This window comes from Ruditapes philippinarum, unplaced genomic scaffold (genome assembly GCF_026571515.1).
Source record: "Ruditapes philippinarum isolate M1 unplaced genomic scaffold, ASM2657151v2 ctg446_1_1_1_1, whole genome shotgun sequence".
Classification (NCBI taxonomy): domain Eukaryota; kingdom Metazoa; phylum Mollusca; class Bivalvia; order Venerida; family Veneridae; genus Ruditapes; species Ruditapes philippinarum.
The window spans coordinates 459,283-478,646 of NW_026862956.1; the positions used below are offsets into that span (position 1 = coordinate 459,283).

General features: G+C 36.4%; 1 protein-coding gene across 1 annotated transcript; it reads left to right on the plus strand.

Annotated features, from left to right (window-relative positions):
- Nucleotides 1–3,703: 3,703 nt before the first annotated feature.
- Nucleotides 3,704–17,494, plus strand: LOC132720739 (uncharacterized). The gene is made up of 6 exons (XM_060704933.1): nucleotides 3,704–3,767; nucleotides 4,000–4,590; nucleotides 6,980–7,138; nucleotides 13,609–13,923; nucleotides 14,463–14,550; nucleotides 14,814–17,494. Exons 2-6 carry the CDS (start codon nucleotides 4,033–4,035, stop codon nucleotides 17,492–17,494), a joined length of 3,801 nt encoding a protein of 1,266 aa, XP_060560916.1. The 5' UTR covers nucleotides 3,704–3,767; nucleotides 4,000–4,032.
- The last annotated feature ends 1,870 nt before the right edge of the window (nucleotides 17,495–19,364 follow it).

The window sequence follows — 19,364 nt, forward strand, 5'->3', positions numbered from 1 at the left end:
CCCACTTCACACTGCTAGGATATGTATCATAACGTTTTCATGTTAAATCAGTTAAGTTTTAGAGTTTAGCCCGCTGGCCCGCCAAGTTCACACTGCTAGACTGCTAGCCCGCCCAGTTCACACTGTTAGACTGCTAGACTACTAGCCCGCCCAGTTCACACTGTTAGACTGCTAGACTGCTAGCCCGCCCAGTTCACACTGTTAGCCCGCTAGACTGCTAGCCCGCCCAGTTCACACTGTTAGACTGCTAGCCCGCCCAGTTCACACTGTTAGCCCGCTAGACTGCTAGCCCGCCCAGGTCACACTGACAGCCCGCCACACTGCTAGCCCGTTACCCCGCGTACTTCACGGCCATCTGGTAAACTCTTCAAACAAAATGTTTCATATGATAAACCAACACTGTTGAAGTATTGCTCTAATGAATGTATAAATAAGATGTTTTGTGGTATCTTATTATGCTAAATTAATACCTGTATATCAAAAACTAACATTTATAGTTTCTAATTTGTGTTAAGACATTGGAATGAGATCGAAGTACATTTGTCAGCTACGAGAATATTGAATGTGTAACATTTCCTAATATTATCACTTGAACAAGTCCAAAGGCATTTTTTTTTTTTCGAGATTTGGGCCGGAATGGAATTGTTTTAAGTGCATGAGAACTGTTAGTTTTGAAAATAAATGTTCCGAGTCCGACCTTCAAAGATTTGCGTTGTGTCTTTATTCTATATTTTTATTTTCTCAAAATTATACAAGTAATGGTATTGACGTTGACGTCATTTTGATTCCTGCCGTCCGTCAAGACGTCATGGGTGTTCCCTTCTCGACACCAGATAAAGTGAAGTATAAAAATATTGCATGTAAAACATTGCAACATCAAAAGTCCGAAGTGCCCCAAATAAAGACAGCTTATCAGTATTAAAGTATTGAACATTTTTGTAACACCATAACATATTCATAAAACTTAATATCTCAAATGTCTCAAAGTCTGGCAGGAAGTGTCAGTAGTTCAAATTGTCAAAAAGGCAAAGTATAAAAACGAAAAGTATATACATATAATATCAATCCTATCGCTCTGCTTTGTATAAGCTATTTATATTTCTTATGCTAACTGAAGCAAAATGTGTTTACAATCTAGTTTATATATTAGATTTCAATTCAATTTATTCGACATGATTTCAGAATCATTACGCTTTCAGCATTGTTGAACAGGACTGTCTATTTAGAATAAGTGGGTAATACCGGTTTAATAGTTAAGAATACTTCTCACAGATTTGTTCATTTAATTTAGAGGTCATTTTAAAATTTTGCTTTGTAGATGAAATAAGATATTTATTGAAATCACTTGTAATGACGCTCCAATACCTTATATTGTTGCAATGATATGTTTAGATAAAATATATTGTGACCACAATTGCAAACTGACACAGTGATTTTCTACGTGAGAAGCCGTTAAAAAGGTGACCCTCAGGAAAGAAAGTCAGTATTTCAATAATTATAAGCGCATATGAATCCTTCCTATAAGAGCACCGAGGGATGATCTATTCGTAGATGTTTCCGTATAGAGGACCACTATTTGACGCTTTTCACTGAATTATGCTCCAACATTTGACAGGAATTGTATTCAGGAGTAATTGCTGCAAGTGAAAATGTATCAATCTTTGTATTAACAAGCACAACATGACATGATATGAAATTTCTATACAACAGTAATAAGATTTTTCCGTCCGTTTATCGTATGCTTCTCTGTTTAATTTCCTGACTGTCTCTCCGTTTGTCTATCCGTTGTGTCTGTTCCAATGTCTGTCTTTAAAAATATTATTTTAGAGGTTTTTTGTGTGAGTAAATGCATTTTGTATATCCATCTGTTATATCCATAATAACATATATTCTTTGAAAATTATTAAAATCATGGACCGGAAGAAACAAATAACTCTTACTTTTTTGGATGAATGAGTCAATTTCTTTCTTATATTAAAATATTGTACATGCTTTTAAGCTTTAAGTAAAACCAATGATTGAGATCATACAGAGAACCATCTGATCATTTGAAGACAGTCCACTTTTATCTTGCTTATGTTTCTATTTCCATTAAGAAGTTCCATTGTGATCGCACATTATTTTCACCACGAGAGCTCTATTCGACGATGTGCATGCTTTTCGTCATATAGTGAACCACAATTTATGTTTTGCAATTCACCGAACAGAACTCCACTTTGATACTCTATGAGAAAGGGATCCCCATAGGGTGCGACAGCTCACTGTGTCCATCGCGTCGTCAGACTTCTATCGTTATACAAAAGTTTTGTAGTTTTTTCGAGAACATTTACATACACATTTCGAAGTAGAGAGTATAAGAACCCGTTTGTTGTTAAATGCTTACTAGATGTTTTTACACCATTACAATATACATGTATAAGAACACACGTATAATTCTCGTCTCTTACAAAAAGAAAAATATTGCTTTATTCAAACGGACACACTACGAATTTAAGCAAATGCGAACACTTTTGTTATAGTATGTCGAAATTATACACTTTTCTCGCAAACCATGTATCACTCTATAACTGTTGTTCTTTTCAGCTACAGATTTATAAGGTATATAGAAGACGAATGGTGTTTTGTGCCTTATTAATAAAAAACTTGGGACCTCCGTAGACGAGAGGTTAAGGTCATTGCCTTCTAACAACTTGCCTTATTGCTGTGGACACGAATTCCGTCTGGGCTTTTGGATTCTTTCATTGGAAGCTTTTAAGTTAGGTTACAAAAAGTCGGAGGGTTTACTCAGGTGCCCGCTCGTGTCTGAGACAGAAAAAAAATGAAACAAACAATAACATTTTATCAACATTTTTAAAATACTTTTAAAACTGTAACTTCAGAGAACTAGTTTTAATAACAGCTAATGAGATGATTACGACGAGGCATCCATGATATACATATATCTTATGTCTATTGCGACTTTTTTAATGGAAGCATATGCATGCTGTATTTTAAAAGTATTCATACCTTTTGTAAATCATACACTATCACTCATTCTTACAATAATGTATATATATGTACTATGTAAGATAGTTGGCATACATTTTTGCCTAGTTTGACTAGGTATTTGTAATGCAGGTATTTTTGCACGAACCTTCCTTATGGAACATTCTTTTACTGACTTGGAGACAAGAGGCAAGCATGGCTCTAATTATAATTTTTAAATCATGTACCGATTAGGGAAACAGTTCAGTTTATATATTCTGACGTCAGATCTGTTGCTTGGTAACATGGCGAGATACGTATACACAATAGATATATCTATTTTTTAAAAAGACGTTTTCGTCGAATTGATAGGTGTGTGCGTGTTATAGTTAAAAGTTTATAAAAATCACGTCGCGTAGTCGGTCACAAAGGGTAGTCGATCAAAAACATTTTTTACCATCAAGTGCGTATGATTAAAATCACTGCTTTTGACTGTTCGGATACTTATTCATTTAAGTTTAAGAACTTTTAAACATTTTATATAACAAACAAACAAATACAGATAACATGAAATTTTAACTCTCTTTATCATAAGAATATAAACCTGTTTTGCCTTTTACTTTTATTTCCTTACTGTACCCAATAAATACGTTTACCTTTTCAAATTTCGCGCTTTTTGCAAACAAGGGAATTACCCGTCAAGGCTAACCAATCGAACAAGGGGAATTCCCTTGTGTCCCGATCAGGAAGTATGCCCGACTGTTTGTTAAACACGTCAAGTCTAGCGGGATTTAAGATGGCTGGTAATAAATTTTAATTCCTGTTTTAAAACATACAGCTTAATGTTTAATTTTAACTTTAAACTCTTTACTGTATACTTTTAACTTTGTGTACATATCTTTAGAATGTGCTGTAAGTAGTCTGGTAATTTGTCATATGCATGTATTTACAAAAATAAAAAATGTAGTTGAGTATGGCTCACCACAAGAGAACACAATTAGATCCATTATCAAAACATTATTGTTTTAAATTTAGTTTCAGGAAACGTGAAATATTGAAGTTGTAACAATGTTTCATGACCAACAATTGAAGAATACCAAGTACAGAAACTGGGTAAAAGCCGGCCTTGGCCTTAAGTATTTAGGAAATGGGTTAGCTCCCCTTGTTGATGATGCAATTAAGAGGCAACATAGTGACATTCTTTCTGACATTGACAGAACCCATGGCGCACGTTCAAGATGTGGACGTTGCCGACTAGAAACACTACTTCCAATCCATACACCAGATCCAGGCAACAAATGCCCTTTAGAACATAGGCCGTCATGTAATTGTCGGTCATCGCGGGGGAAAACACTTTGTCCTAGTAGACTTTGTAGCGCAATCTATGACACACTTATCATTCAACACCGATATTCATCCCCTAATTGGAAAAATACAGACGTTTCACAATGGTTTGATAATTACTGGCAAATTGCGAAGGTATTTATCCCAGCTGGAGGATACTATGCGAATGTTGCAGCTCACGACACAGACTGTGCAGGGCTATTAAACATTATCATCAACAACACAATAATGCATACCCTCTTTGACACTGTGATTGATGCTCCGAACGACATATTCTCAAAGGTATTTTTACCATATATATTTTTATTTTTATCTGTTTTAATCATTGATGTAAAGTTTTCATTTTCCTGGTTTCATAACCGTTTAGTATTTGTTTAATATAACGTTTGCATTTTTATGTTATTCGAATGTACATTAAATACAATGATAAAAACATTATCGATAATTACTATCTTAATTAATATGTTCTTATATCATATAGAGTTATAGTAAATTTCGGCTTCATATCTGATATAATGCGATTTGTGGTGACTTTAGATAAACTGTAACTAGACTCTTTTAAAAGGCTAGCAAGAAGCTGGCTCCTACTCTTTAACTAAATTTAGACGAGGAGTTACGTCAGATACGTAAACATGCTTTTAAAAGGAAAAGTTATGCAGAAAAAAAGCCCATTAAAGGAAGTAAATTTTAAACAGTAAAAAAGCAAATGTTCCACGTTAAAGTAGCATGCCTCCAGATTTATGCTAATTATAAAGAACATTTATAAAATGTAATAAAAAAAGTAACATTGTCAAGTGAACAAAGAAAGTAATTTACAGATTGCAAACGGCACTTAAAATCTACGAAAATTCCCAAAAATAGGTCAGAATATGCAAAAAAGACCCTTACTGCAAAATCATACATGAATTGCATAAAACATCTGAATCATATTTTGAATTGTGAATATTTTACTGTTTTAAAAATCTTTAGTACATTTAGAGTTTTTAACTTTAAAATCATAGGTACATTTTCTCAAGGTTGATTACCTTGAAATAAATTGGCTCATCTGGAGGAATGCAGCTTTAAATTAAGGATTTTAAACGCTTAAAATTTTAATAATGATAACTTTTCTGACTGAAAAAGAAAATCTACAGACATAAGTGTTCAATATCTCCACAGAACGACCAAACTTTTTTATTTATTATCTCAATTAAGGATAAAACATATAAAACATATACTACGAGGGGTGTTCATTTAATAATGAAAATAGCTTATTATCTCTTGTGTTTAGTAAGCGATTTTGAATATTTTTTCAGAGTCCCTAAAAGTACTTTCCTCCTCCCTCTATACACAGTTGTAGCCGTCTGCGCCATTTAGCTGTCTGGTACTCTTCTCTAGGTATACCCCGTAACTCCCATTTACCGCTTTTGACAAGTCTTGGGCACGGGTATATTTGTTTCCAGCTAAAAGTTCCTTTAGTTTAGGAAATAACCAGAAGTCGCATGGGGCCAAGTCAGGACTGTAGGCAGGATGGGGAAGAGTAGAAATATGGTTCTCTAATAGGTACTGAGTGACGGCCCCTGTTTTATGGGCACTGGCTTTGTCATGCAAAATCATGATTCTGGAGGTTCCTGTAATGGGGCGACTGTCATTTATTTTAGAAACCACTTGCGGGAGCACCTTTTTCGGTAATATCTGTCAGTCATGGTTGATTTTTCTGGAAGCAAATCTACAGCCACCTGCCCTTCATGGTTGAAAAAAGTTGTAAAAAGCCTCTTCCGACTCTGAAAACCAGGTTTACAGACCATGGTTCTGGGGTCATCTATTGTCAGCCACATCATGTTAGAGCGTTCTTTTTGGGATCCCATAGAAGTATATCCAAGTTTCATCTCCAGTGTCTATGTCTGATATTCTTTAGGTCCCTTAGACTCGAACATGTCAAAAAGTTGCTTGGCACAACTAACCCTATTTTTCTTCTCTTCTGGAGTGTACCCACCTTGCAGAAATCTTTTTAGTTCCAATTCTTCACGAATCACTTTGTGGTTTGTACCGATCGAAACATCTAAGTCTGAACTTATTTCACGGAGAGAAACATTGGGATCATTGTCTACCTGATTTTTATATTCGCGATTAAAGTCTCGTTCACCTTCGATTTTGATGCTCCTGGACGTGGCTTGTCAGTAAGCAGCTTTCTACCATCTTTAAATTCCCTTACCCACCTGGCACATGTGTTATATGGTTCAGCTAAGTCTGTATATACAGTACAGTAAATAAATCAGCATGAATTGCTTCAATTATTCTCCAAGTTGCAGCCTTGTAAATATGTAAAATATTTGGTTTTCTCTGCTGGCGTCCATTTTGAACAAAACAGGAAATTACGTCATGTGTTGATGACGTCATCAGTACACGACGTCCTGACAACGTCATAAAATGTTACTCTGGTTTTATATTTTGTGCTGCTGTAGTTTAATTAATATAACTGACTTGGTTTTCTATTTACAATCTTGACTTACAGGAACAATAAAAACAATTTTAAAAATGCAAGAGACTCAAAATTTGTAATGTTGTACATTTCACAATATTTAATTTTCTTTGGATTTTTTTCTCTTTTTGTCTAGTTCAAATAAAGTGTCCTTAAATACTTTGACTTTGGTACTTTATATTAACTTGAATTATGTACTTGTTTCTGTAGACAAGAGCAGCACGTGACAGCTTATTCCATTCTTCAAGTTTAGAGCTGGAAGATGCTAAGTTAGGAGCAATTCTCGATAACATGGTAGCTATACTTGAAGACGAAAAGCAACTGAAAAATACTCAATCGGCAATTGATGCTAGGGAAAACATCAGACGGGTAAATGATTTAAATCAATTTTCATATTAAATGTTTTAGTCTTTCTTTTTGTGCCCCCACTTTACGGGGGGGGGGGGGGCATAGATTTTTTTGCATTTTTTAACTTTTGTCGCATGTAACTCAAAACACAAAGAGGATTTGACATAGAGTCATGAAACCTTACGGGATGTTGCTCAGCATATGTAGTTGTGCACCTTGGGTTTCGCTTGTGGATTTATCCAGTATTTGAGTTATTGCCCTTGACTTAGTATAAACCGTTTCATTATGTTGTGTTATTTTTGTTCCTTGAGTGCTTGAGTTAGAATCAACCAACTTTACAGGAACAAGATATGTTTGTAAAACATGTATGCCCCCTATCAGCAGCCAATTTATCATGTGATCAGGTTATTATGCATGACTTTTGACCCAGTAAAATAATAATAATAAAATAATATATGCATAAATTTTATGAATCATGTAGGCCTCATTAATGACAGCCAAGTTGTTTTATTACATAAGACCTTCAAATGTGTATACCAAAAGCATTTTTAGTTAAATATAAAAAATTTGAGTTGTTGAGTTATTGGTCAGAAACCGTCATTAAGTACAAGGTAAATATGACATTGACCCCTTGAACCCAAAATCAATAGGGGTCATCTGCTGGTCATGATCAATCATCATACAAAGTTTGAAGGTCCCAGGCCTAAGCGTTCTTTAGTTATTGATCGGAAACCGTTTTTACCTAAGAGGTCAATGTGACCTTGACCTTTGACCCTTTGAACCCAAAATCAATATGGGTCATCTATTGATCATGACCAATCATCATACCAAGTTTGAAGTTCCTAGGTCTAAGGGTTCTTAAGTTATCGATCAGAAACTGTTTTTACCTACAAGGTCAATGTGACCTTGACCTTTGACCCCTAAACCCCAAAATCAATAGGGGTCATCTGCTGGTCATGACCAATCACCATACCAAGTTATAAGTTCCTAGGCCTAAGGCTTCTTTAGTTATTGATCGGAAACCGTTTTTACTTACAAGGTCAATGTGACCTTGACCTTTGACCCCTTGACCCCAAAATCAATAGGGGTCATCTACTGATCATGGCCAATCACCATATCAAGTTTGAAGTCTCTGGGCCTAGGGGTTCTTAAGTTATTGATCAGAAACCGTTTTTACCTAAGAGGTCAATGTGACCTTGACCTTTGACCCCTTGACCTCAAAATCAATAGGAGTCATTTACTGGTCATGACCAATCACCATACCAAGTTTGAAGTTCCTAGGCCTTAGGGTTCTTTAGTTATTGATCGGAAACCGTTTTTGCTTACAAGGTCAATGTGACCTTGACCTTTGACCCATTGACCCCAAAATCAATAGGTGTCATCTACTGGTCATGACCAATCACCATACCAAGTTTGAAGTTCCTATGCCTAAGGGTTCTTTAGTTATCACTCGGAAACCATTTGGTCTACGGACCGACGGACCGACGGACCGACGGACCGGACGGACCGACAAGTGCAAAGCAATATACCCCCTCTTCTTCAAAGTGGGGGCATAATTATTGTGACCCCATAGGTTGTATGCAGCAATTAAAGTTATAAAAAATCTTACCAAATAATATATACATTAATGACGGCCAAGTTGTTATATTACATAAGACCCTCAAATGTGTATACCAAAAGCACATAAAATATCAACCAAGGCAACTTGAGTTGTTGAGTTACTGGTCAGAAACAGTCATTAAGTACAAGGTCACTATGACATTGACCCCTTGACCCCAAAATCAATAGGGGTCATCTACTGGTCATGACCAATCATCATACCAAGTTTGAAGTTCCTAGGCCTAAGGGTTTTTTAGTTATTGATCGGAAACCGTTTTACCTACAGGGTCAATGTGACCTTGACCTTTGACCCCTTGACCCAAAAATCAATAGGGGTCATCTGCTGGTCATGACCAATCATCATACCAAGTTTGAAGTACCTAGGCCTAAGCCTTTTTTAGTTATTGATCAGAAACCGTTTTTACCTAAAACGTCAATGTGACCTATACCTTTGACCCTAAAATCAATAGGGGTCATATGCTGGTCATCATCATACCAAGTTTGAAATTCCTAGGCCTAAGTGTTCTTAAGTTATTGATCAGAAACCGTTTTTACCTACAAGGTCAATGTGACCTTGACCTTTGACTCCTTGACCCCAATATCAATAGGGGTCATCTGCTGGTCATGACCAATCATCTCACAAATTTTGATGTCTCTAGGCCTAAGGGTTCTTTAGTTATTGATCGGAAACCGTTTTTACCTACAAGGTCAATGTGACCTTGACCTTTGACCCCTAAATCAATAGGGGTCATCTGCTGGTCATGACCGATCATCATACCAAGTTTGAAGTTTCTAGGCCTAAGGGTTCTTTAGTTATTGATCGGAAACCGTTTTTACCTACAATGTCAATATGACCTTGACCTTTGACCCCTTGACCCCAAAATCAATAGGGGTCATCTGCTGATCATGACCAATCACCATACCAAGGTTGAAGTTCCTAGGCCTGCGGGTTCTTAAGTTATTGATCGGAAACCGTTTTTACCTACAATGTCAATGTGACCTTGACCTTTGACCCCTTGACCCCAAAATCAATAGGGGTCATCTGCTGGTCATGACCAATCACCATATCAAGTTTGAAGATCCTAGGCCTAAGCGTTCTTTAGTTATTGATCGGAAACCGTTTTAACATACAAGGTCAATGTGACCTTGACCTTTGACCCATTGACCCCAAAATCAATAGGGGTCATCTGCTGGTCATGACCAATCACCATATCAAGTTTGAAGATCCTAGGCCTAAGCGTTCTTTAGTTATTGATCGGAAACCGTTTTAACATACAAGGTCAATGTGACCTTGACCTTTGACCCCTTGACCCCAAAATCAATAGGGGTCATCTACTGGTCATGACCAATCACCATACCAAGTTTGAAGTTCCTAGGCCTAAGGGTTCTTTAGTTATCACTCGGAAACCATTTGGTCTACGGACCGACGGACCGACGGACCGACAAGTGCAAAGCAATATACCCCCTCTTCTTCGAAGTGGGGGCATAATAATGATCAAAATCACTAAATTAGAGGAAAAATGATCAACATCACTGTGAAGCTATGTACCTGGGACTTTGCATGTGGATTTTTTTCAGTTTTGTTAGAGTTATTGCCCTTGACTAACAGTAGTATAAATTTGCAATTTTCAACTTATTCATGCATAGCTCAAAACGTACTTGACTTGTAGGCCTGAAAGTTTACAACAATGTTGGTCAGCATGTGTACATATGCACCTTGGGGTTTGCTTGTGGATTTATTCAGTATTTGTAAAGTTCTTGCCCTTTACTAAGTAAAAGAATTTTAGTTTTCAACTTGTGGCACATTTAGTCTAAAAAATATTTGACCTTGAATCATAAGATTGACAGAACAGTGACGTGTGGGGGCACCCGTGTCCTATGGACACATTTCTTGTTTATATTCTAAATTGATACATTGTATATCATTTTTCGTCTAAGAAATAGTTAGCATTACTCATTTATAATTTACTAATTAATATTATTTGAAGTTCAGTCAACGGTTTAGCTGTAGGATGCCAATGAAATTACATTATGTTATATTTTTCAAGAATTCGCTTTATCATTTCTTCGATAAATGTACTATGGAAGTAATGAAAGTATTTTTCTTCTTTTCCCTTAACATTCATGTTCCAAGCAATCTTAAGATATGGTTAAAATAGAATGTTTTATTGTTTTGCAATATTGAACTGAGACATTTAAATAAACAGTTACTTTTTGTCGATAAGAATTGGAATCCGAAGTAAATAGGAATTTTAATGTATGGCACATGGATATATGTATATCTTAAAATAACCAGCATAAAACTCATATTTCCAGCCTAGGTGTTTGGCTTTCTGTTTGTAGTTGAAGGTTCGAATGCTTTTATGAATTCAGATCACCAATTGTATGACTTAACATTTTGCCATATTTGAATTGTAATATACACGTATTATTAAATTTTTGATTTTTAAAAGATACACACATGATTTATTCACTTATGTTACCTTTTTATACCCCCGCACAACAAAGTTGTAAGGGGTGTATACTGGAATCAGCTTGTCCGTCCGTCCGGCTGTCCGGCCGTCCGGCCGTCCGTCGGTTTTTCCTTGTCCGCCCAATAACTTAAGATTCCTTTGACCCTTAGTCTTCATATCTGGCATGGAGGTTAGTTATGATTAGTAGATGACCCCTATTGATTTTGAGGTCACTAGGTCAAAGGTCAAGGTCACAGGGGCCTTGACTTCAAAAGCTTGTCCGCCCAATAACTTAAGATTCCTTTGACCTACAGTCATCATAGTTGGCATGGAGGTTAGTCATGATTAGTAGATGACCCCTATTGATTTTGAGGTCACCAGGCCAAAGGTCAAGGTCACAGGGCCTTGACTTCAAAAAGCTTGTCCGCCCAATAACTTAAGATTCCTTTGACCCACAGTCATCATATTTGGAATGGAGGTTAGTCATGATTAGTAGATGACCCCTATTGATTTTGAGGTCACCAGGTCAAAGGTCAAGGTCACAGGGGCCTTGACTTCAAAAAGCTTGTCCGCCCAATAACTTAAGATTCCTTTGACCCACAGTCTTCATATTTGGCATGGAGGTTAGTCATGATTAGTAGATGACCCCTATTGACTTTGAGGTCACCAGGTCAAAGGTCAAGGTCACAGGGGCCTTGACTTCAAAAAGCTTGTCCGCCCTATAACTTAAGATTCCTTTGACCCACAGTCTTCATATTTGGCATGGAGGCTAGTCATGATTAGTAGATGACCCCTATTGATTTTGAGGTCACCAGGTCAAAGGTCAAGGTCACAGGGGCCTTGACTTCAAAAAGCTTGTCCGCCCAATAACTTAAGATTCCTTTGACCCACAGTCTTCATATTTGGCATGGAGGTTAGTCATGATTAGTAGATGACCCCTATTGACTTTGAGGTCACCAGGTCAAAGGTCAAGGTCACAGGGGCCTTGACTTCAAAAAGCTTGTCCGCCCTATAACTTAAGATTCCTTTGACCCACAGTCTTCATATTTGGCATGGAGGCTAGTCATGATAAGTAGATGACCCCTATTGACTTTGAGGTCACCAGGTCAAAGGTCAAGGTCACAGGGGCCTTGACTTCAAAAAGCTTGTCCGCCCTATAACTTAAGATTCCTTTGACCCACAGTCTTCATATTTGGCATGGAGGCTAGTCATGATAAGTAGATGACCCCTATTGACTTTGAGGTCACCAGGTCAAAGGTCAAGGTCACAGGGGCCTTGACTTCAAAAAGGTTGTCCGCCCAATAACTTAAGATTCCTTTGACCCACAGTCTTCATATTTGGCATGGAGGTTAGTCATGATTAGTAGATGACCCCTATTGATTTTGAGGTCACCAGGTCAAAGGTCAAGGTCACAGGGGCCTTGACTTCAAAAAGCTTGTCCGCCCAATAACTTAAGATTCCTTTGACCCACAGTCTTCATATTTGGCATGGAGGTTAGTCATGATTAGTAGATGACCCCTATTGACTTTGACGTCACCAGGTCAAAGGTCAAGGTCACAGGGGCCTTGACTTCAAAAAGTTGTCCGCCCTATAACTTAAGATTCCTTTGACCCACAGTCTTCATATTTGGCATGGAGGCTAGTCATGATAAGTAGATGACCCCTATTGACCTTGAGGTCACCAGGTCAAAGGTCAAGGTCACAGGGGCCTTGACTTCAAAAAGCTTGTCCGCCCTATAACTAAAGATTCCTTTGACCCACAGTCTTCATATTTGGCATGGAGGCTAGTCATGATAAGTAGATGACCCCTATTGACTTTGAGGTCACCAGGTCAAAGGTCAAGGTCACAGGGGCCTTGACTTCAAAAAGGTTGTCCGCCCAATAACTTAAGATTCCTTTGACCCACAGTCTTCATATTTGGCATGGAGGTTAGTCATGATTAGTAGATGACCCCTATTGATTTTGAGGTCACCAGGTCAAAGGTCAAGGTCACAGGGGCCTTGACTTCAAAAAGCTTGTCCGCCCAATAACTTAAGATTCCTTTGACCCACAGTCTTCATATTTGGCATGGATGTTGATCATGACTATAAGGTGACCACTATTTATTTTGAGGTCACTGGGTCAAAGGTCAAGGTTACAGGGACCTTGACAAAAAAAAGCTTTTCTTCTCAATTGCTAAAGAATGTCTGTCCGCAATATATTGATTTTGACATTTTCACATTTGAAGCATGTAGAATACATAACTTAGCAATGCACTGGCTTAGTAACCTCAGATTTGGCAGGGAGGTTGTTCTTTAGCTCTAAATGGCCACTGCGGGGGTATTCACGCCATGATAGTGGCAGTTCTAGTTTTAAAAAAGGGAAATAATCATTTTTAAGAAATCTAATTAAATGGTTTGTTGTGTCCAACTTGCAACTTTTTAGACACTATTTTTTACAGCTGAGAAATCAAAATTTTGTTATTACTATCTACAACGAAGAAAGTATAAGAAAATCTGCAATTGATGCTATTAAGGAGTTAGAACAGTGTGCTTTAGAATCAATCAGAGAAAAACAGAGAGAAGTTATTGATGAAATTCAGACGTGTGGACTTCAACAAAAAATAAAAAAAACAGATGAATTAGATACACGGCTAGAGGGTACCGATCAAACAATACAGATGCTTCAGCAGAAACAAGCAGAATTCGAACATTCTCTTGGTGATTTAAGAAATAGTCACCATCAGCTTCATCTACAGGTGGAGGAAATTAATCAGGTATATTAACAAAGCAATTATCGCCATCTGATCTTCACAGCTATAAAAATGTATTTGATTCAAATTTTATGATATGTCCTTTCATTAAAGATCCTGTTACACAAATTTTATATGTGTTTATATCATAAATATGATGATCAAATTAAGATTTATCAATAATGTAAATTCCAAAAAGCATTATTTATAAAGATATTGCCGAATTTAGCATTTCGTGTAAGTAAAGGGAGGTAATTAGAAATTTATTTTCTATAAAGTCTAAGTCAAATGTTTCAATAAGAAATGAATGCATATATTTTAATGTTTACATTTAATGTGGACAAATATTTGCAGTACATATTTTACATATTCTTTGATGTTTTAAATTGTTTTATAAGCATAATTATATACATCTATAAATTTGCACTTAAGTGTAATTACAACATACAGGATCTTTAATGATTACTTAAGATTAATAATTCGTTTAATATTTTTCCTTAGATAAATAGAATGAGGAATCGACTACTTATACCTATTTTATTTTAGTCTTCATGTTTTTATAGGAATTAGTTAGAATGAAATCAAATGAACTTTATTCTAAAACAAGACCGGAGCACGAGGACAAACTAAAGTACATTGGCGAAAAGAAAGGTTAGTTATGTCATACATACTAAAATGCAAAGAAAAACAATACATTTTACCGTTTAAAGTATACAAAACGTTTGTCCTTTCTGTCATCGTTTCTATTGATAGTTCTGTATCAATTTTGCTGGAAAGTAATTTCATCTGCTAAGTTCATCTATAAGAATAAGTTGTTATTTTACTTTGTTATATTTCTTGTGAAAGGTGAGAAAGATATCTTTTAAAGATATAATGTCATTAATAAATACACCTTGACATGTTTTACATTTTAGCCCTTCAAAGAGACCTCATTTACCTGTATAACAATCACTATAGAGGGATACCTGTACATCCATTAATGCAAGAAAAAGAATTAATGGTGGATAAAACATTTGTAAAACCTACAATAAGAAAAGTCAAATCAAAGCAGAGTAATGAGTCTGACATAACATCGTTCAAAGATATATTTTGTTCAGAGAATAAACGCAATCAAAATATATACATAACCGGCAAGGCAGGAATTGGAAAATCGGCAATATGTAAAAAATTTATAAGTGAATGGTGTAAGATGCATGGGACAAACACAGAGCAAACTAGACCTGATATATTGGACACAAGTGACCCGTTAGAAATAGCTTTAGAGATGAAACCGTTCGAATTCCTTTTCTTTGTATCTCTCAGACATTGCAAAGATGAGGATAGTCTTAATGATATGATCAAGAATCAGATATTACAGACTCGACGGTACAAAGATCTGTTTGAGAGGATATTAGAGGAAGACTCTGACAAATGTCTTATCATGCTGGATGGTTTAGATGAATGGGACAATATTAAAAGAAATGCAGTTCCTCGAAGAAATTTAATGTCTAAATACTCAGTTATCACAACAACACGTCCATGGGTTCTTGAAAAACTTCGCCTGAAGGAAACAGAGATAGATATTAACATCGAACTGCTTGAATTTAGTACTTCGTCAACAAACAAGTTGGCTGAAATCATGATTACGCATTTGAATGCTGCTTTAAAACGTAGTAGATTATTAAACTGTTTTGAAAAAGAAGTACTTGTTAAAAACTTGAATGAATTAAGCAAAATACCTATACTACTTCAGCAAATGGTTTGTGTCTGGCACGATGAAGAAAGCCTAGGGAAGTCACAATGCGATATATACAGTAGTATGCTTAAATTGCTGATTCAAGTCGCTGAACATAACAAAAAGTTACACTCCCCATTGAATGAATCAGAGTCAAATGTTTTCCCACCCTGTTTTCAAGAAAAAACGGAATGTATTACATACGGGCTTCTTATATTATCTCTTGCAAAAGTTGCTTTTGTGACATTGTTCACTGATCAGCAATTGGCTTTTCCCAGTTCTCAGACAGAAATTTGTGGAATGTCTACCTCACAGTTGGACCAATGTCTAGCTATTGGAATTCTAACACAAAATGAAGCTGTTGGTATCAAAGCTGTAACCAGGTACAAGACCTTGGCTTTTATTCACAAAACCTTTCAAGAGTTTCTGGCTGCACTTCATATAGCCGTTTACGCTAGAGACAAAACTCTTTCAAGAAGTATTTTTGATTCTATAGACCGATCGTGCAAGTCATTCCATGACGTGCTCTCATTCTCATTGGTATTTAAATTTTTATGTGGTATGAATCCAGTCATTTGTAAGGAAATATCAATGCGCGTCCAAAATGTTATTGTTCGGGAGAGAAACACAAGTGATTCGTTATCTTTGTCTTCAACGTATAGCAAAAGTTTATATGCCACAATATGTGGACGTCTCATATATGAAGCAAATGACGTTATCACCAGAATGAATGCACTATTTTTGGACTGGATTGATGAAAGCAAGAGATGTGGACATGAAGACATACAGCTTGTTTGCTCAGAGATAACTGATCTGGAACTATATAAACACGTTGATCACGAATACGTGCAAACGTTGTCATTGAATTACACAGACCTTTCGTCGTCTCGGGCAGTACATCACAAAGGGCCACTGACAAGTTTGCATATCTCTGATTCTTCATTTCTTGCAGTGGTCGACAGTATATCTAAAATCTTTGTTCGATCTCACAATACATTGACAAAGCTACATCTTGATTTCAATGATACAGGTATAGATGAGAGTAGACATACCATTTTTGAAAATGTATGTCGCTCTTTAAGTCAAATGATACAGTTACAAAATGTTGCATTCACGAACTTTCGCTGTTATAATGACACTTGGTCGGCACAATTGTCTTTGCTTATCTCAAACCTAAAACTACTAAAGTCATTATACCTAGAAAACATGGGGACAGTTGGTATGTATGGAAATGTAAGTGATGATAAACCGATTGACCTAAGTTCACACAGACATCTTGTGCATATCCATATCCTGCATTGTGATATTGGTTTTTCTGTACCAGATCAAGTTAAAGTCATATGTCTAGACGATATGTCAGGGAGAAACACAATTCGATACGTAGGGAATATCAAGGAATTGGAAGTACTCACGTTCCTTCCGTTTGTGGTATACGAGCCATATATGAGCGGTATGTTCTACAAAGATGGTGACGTCATTTCATCTCTCACACATGCTTTGCCTTCATTCACCTGCCTGAAGCATCTTCAGATATCTGCTGTAGATTTTAGAGGACACAATCTTATGTTATCACGGAATTTAAATTGTTTACTAACTTTAGTGTTAAACAACATACTCATCGAGGATGGAAGGCTCCTCAATTTTTTGCAAAGCACCCCAATCTCTTTTGATATTGATCGTTGCTGTCCGGAATCACCTTGCATGAAAGATTTGTTTATTCTGAGGGTTAAAATGGTATTTCATGATGAACAAGACACAAACACCGACTGTCGTGGTATAGACATTCTATCAGATGAAACAAGGAAATGTGTCCAGCAACTGATAGACAAACAATCGTTGGTTGTTTTTCAAGTACTGAAACCATATAAACGAAGAGTATAAATGATGTACATACCATATTTTCACAATTCTGCAGAAAGCACATGAAAGCGTAATTACACTTCAGACTGTGTATATTTTAATGAACAAACTTAAAGTTTAATTTCAGGAAAAGTGAAAATGGTCAAAACAGTAATTAAGTTTTACTTAACATTAGTTTCTTAGAAGCAGAGACACCCCTCAGTGGTTACCGTGTTAACAAACAGATATTATATAACTGTTTTTGATATCGATCTTTTGAATGAATATTGTACAATCAATATCTGGTTTGGTTACATACTGATATAAATGGTACGCCGTTTACTTTAAAAGCGCTCCACTGTGGTCAAAAAGCATAATAACATAAAATTTAAAATTCTTATACAGAGCAAGTGAAGGACTTAAAATGGAAAAAAAATCTGCAAAGGAAAATGGTCCCTAGCTATTGGGACCAGGTAGTAAACTGGATTGTATTGGAATATCCAAGGCTGAAACTACATTAAAGCGGAAAATATACACTTTTCCTATTTATTTCATCAATTGAGCAGCTGATAGTAGTCTTATCTGTCGTTCAGTGGCTGAACACATGAATTTAATACACAAAGTAGATGATGTTGAAATTGATCAGTAAGTATTTGGGCCTTTTTGATTACTCAAGTGTGACCCAGTTAAAATAACTCTTAAAGAGGACTGTAAACCTAATGTCAAACAACAGCGCGTATAATTCCATTTCCACTTTTTCCGAAGTTGAATCTGAGCTTGCTAGATTAGAGCAAGAAGGCATTATTGAAAAGTTATACATCCGACGGAATTGCTAAGGCTAAGAATACCTGTGTCTAAGAAAAACGATAAAATTCGAATATGTGAAGAAATTGAATGATGCAGTGATCGTGAACATTAAATGCTCCTCAATCTTGATGATATTTCACCTTACTTAAATGGATCTACAATGTTTTCAAAGTTAGATGCTTCTATAGTAGGTTTTATCAGGTTGCACTGGACAGTGAAGTTGCGAACTTAAAATATTAATTACACCAATGGGTCGTTACTGCTTCAAACGGATCCCATTTGGTATCACATAAGCCCAGGAAATATTTCAGAGACATATGAAGACTTGAAATGACCTTAAAGGGGTCAATGTCATTGTGGATGATGTGCTTTTGTTTGGCAAAGATCAGAAGCAGCATGATTAGAATTTGACAGCTGTTCTTCATAGAAAACATGAATCAGGACTTAAATGGAATCGCACTAAGTGTGAATTTCGCGAAGATCATTTTGAATATTTTGAACATGGAATTTCAAAGAATGGTATTTAGCCAAACTCAGCCAGAGTGAGCGCTATCAGAAATATGGCATCACCAACAAACATCACTGAGCTCCGTCGAGTAATTGGTATAGTGAATTACCTAGGTAGATTTATTCCGAATCTGACCAATGTTATCAAATGGTTGACAGATGTACTGAAATGATCAAACTAATGCGTATGGGATTCAGCTCAAGAAATCGCGTTCAACACTGTAAAGCATATTATTACTGAAGCTCCCACAACATTCTATGACGCGACAAATCCAGTAGTCGTCAGTGCCGATTCGGTTTAGTGGCGGCTTAAGTTCTTGACGATAATTTTTCGCTTAAACCTTTTCGTAAACTTACAGATACCGAACTGAAAAATACTTTTATAAAGGAATGTTTAGTCTCGTCATATGCTTGTGAAAAGTCTCGTAGGTTTGGACTCATTCAGATTACTCACTGATCATAAACCGTTAATTCCTCTCTCAGCTAGGGTTTAGATAAAACACCCTAAAGATGTCAGCGTATGCTTATGCATGAGGCTCCGTGGGTAAAGTTAAATAGCAGAGTAAGTACCTAGGAAAAGTTTAGTGGTTCGTAACAC

Coding starts and splice junctions, on each gene's coding strand:
- LOC132720739 (XM_060704933.1), top strand. CDS start 4,033: ATGTTTCATGACCAACAATTGAAGAATACCAAGTACAGAAACTGGGTA. Junction 4,591..6,979: donor CGAACGACATATTCTCAAAG/GTATTTTTACCA, acceptor TTGTTTCTGTAG/ACAAGAGCAGCACGTGACAG. Junction 14,551..14,813: donor GTACATTGGCGAAAAGAAAG/GTTAGTTATGTC, acceptor TTTACATTTTAG/CCCTTCAAAGAGACCTCATT.